Source organism: Monodon monoceros, unplaced genomic scaffold, assembly GCF_005190385.1.
Source record: "Monodon monoceros isolate NGI ecotype Baffin Bay Population unplaced genomic scaffold, NGI_Narwhal_1 Super_Scaffold_4, whole genome shotgun sequence".
NCBI lineage: Eukaryota > Metazoa > Chordata > Mammalia > Artiodactyla > Monodontidae > Monodon > Monodon monoceros.
In genome coordinates, this window is record NW_021703781.1 from 56,679,313 (window position 1) to 56,691,286 (window position 11,974).

General features: G+C 52.0%; 1 protein-coding gene and 1 long non-coding RNA gene across 6 annotated transcripts in view; both read left to right on the forward strand.

Annotated features, from left to right (window-relative positions):
- WBP1L (WW domain binding protein 1 like) overlaps window positions 1-5,574 on the forward strand; it is a 68,005-nt gene extending 62,431 nt beyond the window's left edge. For all 5 annotated transcript variants that reach the window (XM_029200954.1, XM_029200955.1, XM_029200957.1 and 2 more), the window contains 2 exons: window positions 330-491; window positions 1,914-5,574. In XM_029200954.1, coding sequence (XP_029056787.1) covers window positions 330-491; window positions 1,914-2,650 — 899 coding nt within the window. In that variant the 3' untranslated portion in view covers window positions 2,651-5,574. The remainder of the gene's footprint in view (window positions 1-329; window positions 492-1,913) is intronic.
- A 2,156-nt stretch (window positions 5,575-7,730) lies between these two features.
- LOC114908430 lies at window positions 7,731-9,338 on the forward strand. Its single transcript, XR_003796940.1, has 3 exons — window positions 7,731-7,750; window positions 8,104-8,157; window positions 9,111-9,338. It is a non-coding gene; the product is annotated as an uncharacterized LOC114908430 (long non-coding RNA).
- The last annotated feature ends 2,636 nt before the right edge of the window (window positions 9,339-11,974 follow it).

Consider the following 11,974-nt stretch of genomic DNA (forward strand, 5'->3'; position numbering starts at 1 on the left):
CCTAAAATATGGGAGGACCAGCAGTGCTGCACAGATGACTTGGCATTCTTCCCTTCCCCCAGGAGCCCTGGAGGCGCCCCGGAGTGGGTGACCTCTTTTTCGTTCACCATTCTTACATTTCTGCCCTCTTCCGCCCCACGTGTCTTTCACTCTGGTACAAACATGAAAATTGATCACAGGTTCTAAATGTAACTTCACCAGGCAAGGGCCAACAGTGCCAGCTTCGACCAGGTGCGCAGTGTCCGTGGGCCTCCTTGTGCTGAGAGCAGCCCCTCCAGCTGGCATTCATGGTGTGCCCACTCCCCTCTGTCTCGCCTCCCTGCCCCCAGGGTTCTGGCTTGTGTGGACCATCATCATTATCCTGAGTTGCTGCTGCGTGTGCCACCACCGCCGAGCCAAGCACCGCCTTCAGGCCCAACAGCGGCAACATGAAATCAACCTGATCGCCTACCGGGAGGCCCACAATTACTCAGCGCTGCCATTTTATTTCAGTACGTACACCAAACCCCACCCTCGGGGCCCAGGACACATAGACTGTGGGCACAGGGGGTTGGCCTCCTTGTCCCGCACAGAGCAGGGTCTCATAAGTGTGGGAACAAGGGGGTGCACACCTTTAGCGCCAAGGAGCCAGTGCTGTGGATGCAGCCCCTGGCAGCCACTGGGCTGTTCCAGTCCACACCAGCTGGGTTCTGACTACATCTCTGCTCCTTTAGTTTAGGCAGATTTTTTTAGGCAGGTGGTTGTATGGTGTATGATGTGAATGCATTGAGATTTACAGGTCAGTGGCCTGAAATCCCCCCATTTTGCTTCCTGCCATGTGATATGCCTTAGCAGAGGCTGCTACAAAAGGGGCAGCGGTGGGGGGTAGCATTGGGACTTGCTGAGAACCAAGAAACTCAGTGACCCTCTGAAGGGCACACTCACCTGACTCCCTGGGGTTCCTTTTTTTTTTTTTTTTTTTTTTTTTGCCATGCTGTGGGATCTTAGTTCCCTGATCAGGGATTGAACCCGGGCCCTTGTCAGTGAGAACGCCAAGTCCTAACCACTGGACCGCCAGGGAAGCCCCTCCCTGGGGTTCCTTACACTGATCTCTCGAGTGGTCGGTGGAGACCCAGAAGTACAGCCTGTCCAAAGCCATTCTTCTGTGTGTTCTACAGACTAAAGTAGTCATAAATTTGGAATTCCACACCTAGAAGAGTTAAGTGCTTAGCACAGTGCCTGGCATATAGTAAGTGCTCAATAAATGCTAGCAATTACTGTTATAATTAGGTCATCTGTGCCTCAAAGCAAAAGATAACTCCCCTGGCATGTTCTTAACAAGCCTTGATGACAGGCCCCTCACCCTTTACTGGTAAGCCACCCGCTCTCGATGCAAATCAGGATGAGGTTTGGTGTGTATTTCCAGACCACCTCCTGCCACACTAGGGTGAGAGGCAACACAGTTTTCCAGCCTCCCAGAAAAAGGCTCTCTTCATGATACATATCTGGAAAGTCTTAACTTAGGGTCCCTGACCCTGAGGCCTATGGGATGCAGATGGAGGACACAGTCTGAGCTAGAAACATGAGACTTGCGTGCATGTGGAAAACAGGTCCCTTCCAGACAGAACTCTCTTGGCCATTCACCACATTTGCTGAACCCTCTGCCTTAACTCCAGACAAGCAGAAGTCCTTGCCTGTGAAGCAGCTTTAGGGGCTCTCAGATTTCCAGAAGCTGCAATCTGTCACTCCCAATCTGCCCCCCTTTCTCTGCAAAGTCGTTCACAGCCCTGTGCCCTGCCTGCACCTGAGAGCTGTAGCTGTCCCTCGGTGGGTATGCTGGGGGTGGGATGAGACATATGCTTAGTGTGAGCCTGCAGTCTGTCCTAGAACAATTGCCAGTGCAGTAATTTCTCCTCCCTACCTCCCCATTTTAGGGTTTTTGCCAAACTATTTACTACCTCCTTATGAGGAAGTGGTGAACCGACCTCCAACTCCTCCCCCACCATACAGTGCCTTCCAGCTCCAGCAGCAGCTGCCTGCACAGTGTGGCCCTACAGGCGGCAGCCCCCTGGGCGCCGACCCCACCAGGGGCTCCCAGGGGGCTCAGAGCAGCCCCTTGTCCGGGCCCAGCAGAAGCAGCACGCGACCCCCGAGCATCGCTGACCCTGAGCCCTCCGACGTGCCAGCAGACCCAGCAGCCACCAAAGCCCCCGGGATGGAGCCCAGTGGCTCTGTGGCCGGCCTGGGGGAGGTGGACCCTGGGGCCTTCCTGGACAAGGATTCCGAATGTAAGGAGGAGCTGCTGAAAGAGTACAGCTCCGAGCAGGGCGGCGCCCTCCCTGACAGCAAAGACAAGACGCCCGGCAGACGTCGCCGCTTCACAGGTGACTCGGGCATCGAGGTGTGTGTGTGCAACCGGGGCCACCATGATGACGACCTCAAAGAGTTCAACGCGCTCATCGACGATGCTCTGGACGGGCCCCTGGACTTCTGCGACAGCTGCCACGTGCGGCCCCCTGGCGACGAGGAGGAAGGGCTCTGCCAGCCCTCCGAGGAGCAGGCCCGGGAGCCCGGGCACCCTCACCTGCCGCGGCTGCCTGCCTGCCTGCTGCTGAACACCATCAACGAGCAGGACTCCCCAAACTCCCAGAGCAGCAGCTCCCCAAGCTAGAGCAGGCCCTGCCTGCGCCCGAGAACTTGGCGACGCAACCAGGGTAGGGGAGAACCATGAGAGAAGCATTAAGTGACTGTGTTCCTTTTTTTTTCCCCTCTGCTCCTGCGTTTTCCTGCATCTCCAGGTACAGTTTGGGGTGTGGGTGCCTCGCCTCCCATAGATACAGTGTCACGGAGGGCTGAGAAGTTGTCCTGTGACTCATTCCTCATACCCCACCCCGTCCCCCTTTACCTCTTTTCAAGTCACGTGTCACTACCTGCTTGGGTCAGAGAGATGTGCGTTTCAGAAGCCCCCAAGGAGGGGATGAGACTGTGCCCTGAGGTGACTTTTGGTGATGGAGTGGATTCATGTTCTGGTGTGAGTTGATGAGGACCTTGCTGCTTCTCAGTCTGAGACAGGTGGCAGGTCTCAGCCCTGGATGAAGCCCCAGTGGTCCGGGGATTGTCACCCCTCGCTGCCAGTGTCTCCGGAGCCGGAATTGGGCTCCTCCTGTGGGAAGATGAGAGCTGACCAGCGGTTGCGTGGCGGGTTGGTAAAGGGCTTGTGCTCTCAAATTCCAGGTGACAAGATCGAGGTGGCACGATGCATCCTGGAGGGGCCTCTTCCCAGCAGGTCCTGGCTGGCCGCAGACTGGTTCAAGTGTGGAAGATTATACCTGCCTTCTCTTTGGTTTTTTTCTTTAAAGAAAAAAAACAACAACAGAAGTGAGCTGAAAATAAGAACTTGACCAGTGGGCAGGCAAGAATTCTGTTTTGGAAAAGGAAAATTTGTGGCTTTTTCCCAACTTGGCCTTCAAAGAGTCCTGGCTGCAGTTGAGCCAGAAGGAGATGTTTTGTGTGCAGGCTTGGGTGGGGGCTATCTCTGGAACTTCTGCGGGTGAGCAGAAGGCCCTGCGCTGTGGCAGTGGATAGAGGTGCAGCTTTCCGCATCTCTGCCCTTTTGATCTGTGCCCACAGGTGATCAGTACCCTCCCCCATCCCAAGTACACGTCTGCCGGCCTTCACGTCTCACTGTTCTCTATGAACAAATGAGGAGGCTGTGGGACCTGAGAAAGGGCGGTCCCACAGCCTGACTCTCACACAGTATTTTCTCTTGATTCTGAGTAAGTTGTTTTGTTTATTTGTTTGTTTCTTCAAACTGACCATTTGGAAAAAATGCCTTGGTTATCTGTGGTTTTCGTGCCCTTTCCCTGCTCCGCCCCGCCTTGAGTGGGGTAACTAATTTTTGTAGCCTATGTCAAGTGTCTAAGTGGCCCAGGTAGGAGGGCGAAGGCAGCCATCCTGAAGGACCACAGGATCCTTATTATTGTAGTTTGGCTTCAAAAACCAGTTGAGCTTTGATAGGAATAATCTGAATGGAGAAAGCAAACTGCTGAAACTAACATTCCCCGTCCAGCCCTGTTCATATGAAGAGTTTGGTTCTTCCCCCACTCTTGAACGATGACATTCAGACTAGGCATTGATGTTATGGTAAGAAAGGAAGGTATATATATGTATATATATGAATACACACATATATATGTGTATGTGTGTATATATGTATATATATACACACACACACACAAAATAGACAAACCCAAGGCTGTGAGGTGAACGAGTGTCTGAGTTTGGAGTCCACAAAACCAAAATCCATGTTGAACAAAGTGCAGTCCGTATACCTTGACTTTTTGGATAACCTGTGTGTGTCTGTCCGTTGTGTGTGAGCCCCCAGCCCTGTTTTCCTATGAATACACTTTGAACGGCAGCCACTCTGCTCACGTGACCCACACGTTTGGAGCAGGTGCAGCCCTCTCAAGGTAATTTATTTTACGCATTTACTGTTTACTGAGCAGATGTCTGACTGTGCGCTTGGGCGTACTCAGCGGCGCTGTCGGCGGCAGTCCCCACGTTTGCCAGAGACGCTGTGCTCCAAGTAGAGGTTTTACTCTACCCATCACTGCAATTTGCACATTGCTCCGTGGACACTCAGAGGCCTGTGTTCTGCTCCCTGTAAACGGAAACGTGCTCTGAGCCTGTCTGCCTCCCTCGGCTGCTCCTGGCCCTCGGCCTCAGCCCCCGGGGGTGTCCACAACCAATCGGGACAGAAGGCCAGGGTGGAACCTCAGACAGAAGCTGGACTGGATCTTCAGTGTCAAGCTCGGACTGGCTGTGGCCCAGACGTCAGCCCTGCCCAGAATTGCCAGGAGGGTTTGGCGGCCACCACAGTGCCATAGGGCTTACCTCCCTGTGCTGAGGTCCAGCACGTGGCCGATGTGTGGCGAGAGTGGGCAGAAGTGTGCCACAGCCCTCAGATGCCTTTCCTGCCACCTTTTGGTTTTTGTTTTTTGTTTTTGTCTCAAACAACTCACTGAAGTGTCTCAAAGGAGATCAAGTTTTACCAAAATGAACCCTGCTTGAGTTAACTGGTCGAAGGGATGGATTCTGGCCCTCTCAGGATTCCTTCTCCAGTCAGAGTGGGGAACTGGTCCACGTGTTTACTGCTGGGTTCACTGCAGCATCCAACCCAAAAGGCACAAGAAGAAGAAAACGCAACGGGTGGAGCTGGGCTTGAGTCCAGCGTCACAGTCTGGACCCTGCTACATGAGGCTACCCTGCGTGACGAAAGGCGGAAGTAGGGAGCTGAAGGACTCGGGAGGGGGCCGGGGAGATGTGAGGGAGCCTGGTGTTCCAGGTGAACGAGAAGAAAGGGGTTGGTCGAGGGTTTGGTGCTACAGTCGGAAGATTTGCAAATGCTAACACATTCCCGTGTGAGGCACATCACCTTTTGTCAGTTATTGTGAATATGTGTATTTTAAGCAATAAGATTCAGCTGGTCAGACTTTTCTGGGCAGTCTCGGTGACGCATTTCCTGTGCTGTGATTGTTCTGAAGACGGAGTGGCTCTAACCACTGTGAGAAGCCCAAATAAAATCGATCCCCGAAACTCGACTGCTCTTTTTCCTTGCAGCGCTTGTTCCTTTTTCCTCCTCCTCAGACTTCAGGGAGTCACACCTCGAGATTCCTCACTGCAAGTGCTCTTCCCTTCTTCCCACAGAGGCTGAGAGAAGTTGAGGACAGGCTCCTGGGCTGAGGGCAAGCTGGGTAATGGCTGCCGAGGGCACTCTCTGTCCTGAGGCATTTCCACCCAAATCCTCTCTCTGCCAAGGGGATATTTCTGAGTACTTTGTAAAGTCCCACAGACAGGTTAAAATCAGAGCCCCCAAAACAGAAACAAGTTTTGTCAGAGACTCCAAAGCTAAGACATGACATTTAAAAGGAAGCAAGCCCTCCTGGAGATCTCTTTTATTGATAAGATAGAATTGTGGATGGGCACTTGGCCTTGGAATTTAACACATGAAATACTTGTTTTGGAGTCCCCTCTTTGTGCCCAGCACTGTGCTGGATGCTGAGGAGAATGTGGAAGAAATGTGTAAGATAAGGCCCCTGCCCTCTAGAAGTTAAATTATAGTGGAGAGGACAAAACAAACTCATGTGGAATAGCTAACCGGCAATGTGAGGCAGGTTGAGACGAAGTGAGCAGTACTGTTTCAGAGAAGCTTGAGGAGTCGGGGGTGGCAGTGTAGGGCTTGCATTCTAGGCAGGCGCCTCAGAACTGATTTTTAGGTGATGTGGGAGCCAACGGTGTGCCAACATCTGCCATCATGGGCCCGTGAGCCTTTCCTAAGACTCATTGTCATTTTAGCCTCTGCTTAAGACTGTTCTCTTAGCACTTTGAGTCAGGTGTTAGGTCCCCGCTCCAAGGCTGTGGGAAGGAACAGCCTTCTGCCTCTACCCAGGAAGCGGAACCCCCGACCCAGCAAGACTTCTCTTTGGGCCGCATGCAGGTGGGCAAAGCAGAATGATGAGCATCCTCAGAACCCTCCCGTGAGGAGTTCTTGCCTCCCCAGGTGGAGTGCTCACTGATGGGCCAGGGGACTCTGGCAGAAAGCACTGTCTTCTCTAGCCCTCGGGTTTGCCCAGCAGTCAGCCCTGTGGTGTCTGAGAGTCCAGTGTAAACCAGGTGTGCACCCACCCCCATCTGACCCTGGGCCAGAGGACACAGCCGCAGCCCTTCAGTGACTCCAGTGGGATGGTTTCTGCCTAGTTCCTTCTAAACTGTTGGGCTCCTCTAGGCAACCCCAGGGGAGCCATATTAGCATATAGAAAGACAGTTCTAAAGGACAGTTCTGTCCTAAAGCCACAGGAAAGAACTGGTAGAGTACCTCATTCTTACCTTCTTTAAGCTAATGTCTGAGTGGCACAAAAACAAAATGGTACAATTCTTACAAGCTGCATACCAGAGGCTGTATGTGTACGTTTACTGCCTAGGTCTGAGGGCCCATCTCAGGCTCCTGAGTCACTGAGTTCCTGATTTCTCTAACAAGGTACAGCATTTGCTGTCTCTACTGCCCTAGGTGACCAGGAGGTGGAGACAGTACCAATGCCTTGAAGCACAAACAGTAGCTTTGATGAACAGGAATTTCAAGAAACTCTCCCTCCTCCAGTTTCCTCTATTTTCAGCCAGGGGGCAAAAACCAAGGTTTAGCTCAGGAGAAGGAGCAGGAAGTGGGTTTGGCTGACTGTTGACTGAACCTTCTGGAAACCTGAAGCTGCTGGGAAGGGTAGTGGGTCTTGGGAGGTGTTTGGGATGCAGTTTCCATCTGGGACAGGTGGCTGGCCTTAAGAGCTGAGCATTTATGGAGCACCTACTGTGTGCCAAGTGTTGGGGATGCAAATATGCTTTAGACCTGGCCCCTCTTTAGAAGAGCTAATAATGCTCTAGTGAGGAAGAATGAACAGTTTTTTAGTAGCACATGGTAAATACCATGAAGCATGTGTGTACAGGATGCTGTGGAAGAGAATGTAGCCCACCTGGGGGTTCAGGGCAGCCTTCCTGGAGCAGGGACTTCTAAACTGAGCTTGCCAGGTGGAGAAAGGTGTAAAGGGAATTCCAGGCGAACGTTTGATTGGCAGATTATTGAGTGCCTACTGTGTGAGAAGCACAGAAAAGCGTAGGATGCCTAAAACGGGAGAGTACGGTGTCATGTCTAAATCTGTGAGCAATTTAATCCCTCTAGGTAACTGCATTCTGGGAGGTGACAGGAGATGAAGCTGGAGAGGTAAGCTGGTAATAAAAAGATTTTAATTTGTCCTTATTTTATTTATTGACGGTTTATATAACACCAGGTCTCGTATAAGCATCTTACCTACGTTTTCTCATTTTAGCCTCAAAGCAGCCCTCTGAAGTATGGACTGTAATTATTCCCGCTTTATTAATGGGGATGAAGCATTCAGAGGAGTTAATTAACTAGTCCAAGGTCACACAGCTGGTGGAGCTGTGGTAGAGCCAAGGATTAAAACCCACATCTGTTGACTCCAAAGCCCATGCAATTAACTAGCTGGCCAGACTAGTGAAGAGTTGTACTGTTGGTGCTCACAAGCCCCGTGAAGAACTTTTCATTTCTTTTCAAAGGTGAGAGGGAACCAGAGAAGGGTACGCTGAGCCAGGGGAGTAACGTGGTGGCAGGTAAAGCAGACACTGTTTTCTCAGGAGCTGTTGTGCTTTATCCCCTCTTCACCCCTCTCCCCTTGCCTCGTCATGAGCCCCCCAGAGGCCCCGCACCCAGCCAGCTGTTACCTACCAGAGCCCCTCAGTGCTGAAATGGCAGGTGGCACCTGCTTCAGATCAGTGCTAACCTCCACAGCGAGGGTGTAACCCCTCGGAAACATTGTAAAATAATGAGTTATTTGGACCTTCTTTGTGTCTTTTCCTTGCAAGAGTGTTTTGCTCTTCCTCAGAGGAGACTTTTTAAAAAAGCTTTTGTGGCTTGTGAGGGGGAGAAGAGGATTTTTGCTTGATCTGAAGTTTCTCCTCACTGTATAACCTGCTCCTCACCACAGTTTAACTTTCCACTGCATGTCTTCTCACCAAGAAGTCTCAAGAAACCCAATCCCACTGGAAAATGTTACAAAGCACCCTGGTGTTGGAACCCTGAAAAATTTGTCTTTGGGGTCTCCACCTACTTCCCAGCTGCCAGCCTGCCCTGGCTCCGGAGAGAAAGAGGGGGCAACCGGCAGGGCCATCTGGAGCTGTAAGGGGGGCATCCCTGGTGGTACTGTCCTGCAGATGGACCCATCCGGTTATACCTGCTCTCCTTCCTGACCAAGCTGGTGGCCTTTGGGAGGTTTGTGTAAAACCCTTATAGAGGGACTTATTTTGTGGGTCTGGATATAGGCAATGATAATAAAGCCAGTATTTATCGAGGCACTGAACACAAGATGTAGGTCCATATTTTGTTCTCAGCAATGCTCTGGGTTGGTGGTGCTATTTCTACACACATCTCAGCCACCCATATTACAGATGAGAAAACCGAGGTTTGAGAAGGCTAAGTAAGTTGCCTACGCTCACTCCGTCTGTAAATGACAGAAAGAAAACTTGCTCCCGCAGCCTGACCTCTCATCTTCTGTAACTCCCAACAGTGTGGAACTCTCCTGCTCACACAGCCCTTTCTACTTTTCATCCTCACCAGAACCTCAGATGATGGCAGCACAGGTGGTAAGTTACCCCACTTTACAAATGAGAAGCTAGCAGTGAGCCTAAGATCCAGAGCTAGGAAACTGGGGAGCCTGGGGCCCAGAACCTGGGGCCTTCTCCTGCAGGCCTCTCCCCACCCCCCTCTAGCCTCTGTGATTGGGTTCCTGTCCTGAGATGGGTGTTTATCCCTCTGAGCATGACTGGAGAGAGGGCTCCTCATTTGCTGCAGGCTTTGTGGCCACCAGAGGCCAACCAGAACATTCATGGTGGGAATGTTTACACCACAGTGATCAGCAAACACTACAAATCAAGGCTGTTCCCTACCACCAGCACCAGAGAACTGGTTGTTCAATATTTATTTACCATTACACCATTTCCCTGGTTGAGGGCAGTCTGAGGCTCAAAAGGTGACTGTGGGGTCTTGATGAAGACCTTTCAGCTTTGCCAAAGATCTGGAATTCCTTCTGCATAAGGAGTTAAGAGTTCTTTTACCACTGGACCAATTAGTCGAGTGATTTAGAGCATGTGACTCACTCCTCTTGTGTGTGTAACCTACTTGTCAGGTTGATGTGCAGCCAAAAGAACACAAGAGGGCTCAGTCTTGAATTCCAGAGATGCAGGGGTGGCAGCATCCCTGGGGGTCACCACACCCATTTGCAGCCCAGGCAGGTGCTCAGGCGCACGTGAAATTCCACACCAATGAACAGAAGCTGAGGGCTAAAAGGATTTAGGTCGGTGGGAAAAGGCCTTCCAGGCAGGGGAAGGGCAGTTTGGGCAGGAGTCAGAGTTCACGAGGTCATTTCCTGAAAGGATGCTCAGCTTTGTACTCTCCCCAGCCAGACACTTGGGCCCTTCTGCACAGACGCAGAAGACCTGTGAGAGAGCACGCTGGCTCCACATCCTGCGTCCCTGAGATCCCGGGTTCTGGTCCCAGCCCTGCTGCTAGGCCGCTGGGTGACTTAGGGCAAGTCACCCCACACACACCTGCCCCCAGTGGCCCTCAGGTTTCTCATCTTCAAAATGAAGGGTTAGCCTCTCATTTCCCTGCCATTCAATGGTCTGAATCAAGGAGAGTGGATGTTTCCTTCCTAGTTACACTCATGCACTGCTTCTACAGGGGATGTTGTTTATCTCTTCCTCACTAGTCCGCAAAATGCCTTTCAGATTCTGAGCAAATTTGGAGACAGTAACTCTCCTCCAGCCGGTCAGCTCCCCTCTGCTCTGAGCTGAGGGTAGCTTGGCTCTAGACCAGCGAGCAGCTGGTGGGGACAGAGGAACCCGGGAGAAGGAGGGAGCCACCTCCAGTTTAACCCCTTTCTCATCAGCTCACTATGGTGGCAGCATCTCTCTAGGCTCCCCATTATGGAGGCTGGGGTCAGCCATAGCTGCCCACCGACTCCTCTGGGCTCTTTAGCAAGGCCTTAGGGTCATGGGCCAGTGAAGGCCAGCACTGAGTTGGGGGGCAGTGGGGAATGGTCGACTACCCCTGGATTAGCAAAGCTCTTTGAAGGAAGAAGAGGCTGCTGTGGTGGAAAGCTTTGGCCCTCCCTCCTTGCAGGGGCTCCCTTGATTTCTTCTCCCTGGAACTTGGCCAGGCGGAGTCTCAGGCTTGCCCTGTCAGCCCGTCCAGAGCCCTCCTCCAGTCAGAAGGGAAGGACCAGGTCGCTGATGATCTGACCCTGGTCTGGCTGGCGCCAGGGAGCTGGGGTTGAGGCCTCTCTCTATTCTAAAGGGCAAGGGTCAGTTTCTCCCAGGGCGTCTCAGGACACCTTTCATTTGCGGACTGGCCAGCGGCCAAGGTTTAAAGATGTCGGTTTTAAGGTTTGAAGAAGTCTGGGCTCCATTTACTAGTGAGGCATTTACAGACTTCCTGGGGTTTGGGGGTGGGGGGCAGGGGCAGAGCCTGAGCACTTGAGCGGGAGGCTGCTGTGAAAGCCCTTTCCTGGCGGTGTTTACCCCAGTACAGAATGAGGAAAAGGAGACCTACCAGTCTTTGGGGACCAAGACGAGAGGAATGGGTAGTTGTGGGTTGAGTTTATGGATTATAGACACTTCCCCAAAGCCAAAGCTTTGAGATACATGCAGCGATGAGTGGATCAAAGCAAACATGATCTGCTTTGCTTTCAAAATGTAAACTCAATCCCACCACTTCTTGCCATCTCCACTGCTGTCGCCAGGGTCTAAGCCACCAGCATCCTTCTGTCCGGGACCAGCACAACCTCCTCCCCAGGGCCCCCACTTTCATCCCTCTGCAGACCAGTGTCTACTCAGCAACTCGAATGATCTTTTAAAAATATTAACCAGACCTTTCCACTTGAATGTGCAAACCCTCCTGTGACTTCCTCTCATACTTGGAATAGAAACCCAAACTCCTTCCTGCTACTTAGAAAGACTCCATGGGACCTGACCCTGCCTGCAGTCTGACCTCATCAGGGACCACTCTTCCCTTCATTGGCTCTGCTCTAGACTGAATGACCTCTCCTACCTCGAGAACTGCTCACCTGCTGCTCCCTCAGCATGGGACACCTCCCCCCCCCCATCTTCACGCCTTCCCCAATCAGTCATTCACAGTGGCCGCCCCCCACCTCTGCCATTCCCCTCATATCATCAGCACCTAGTATAATTGACTCCAAAGCACTTATGAGTCTCTGAAATGCTCATTTGTCAGCCCTCACTAGAATGTAAGCTTCATGTAAGACCAGGGAGCCTGAGGGTCCAGGGACAGTGAGTGAGTGGTACATAGTAGGTGCTCAATAAAATACTCTTTGAAATAATGAGTGAACAAACAAATGAATGAGCTGCTCAGGGA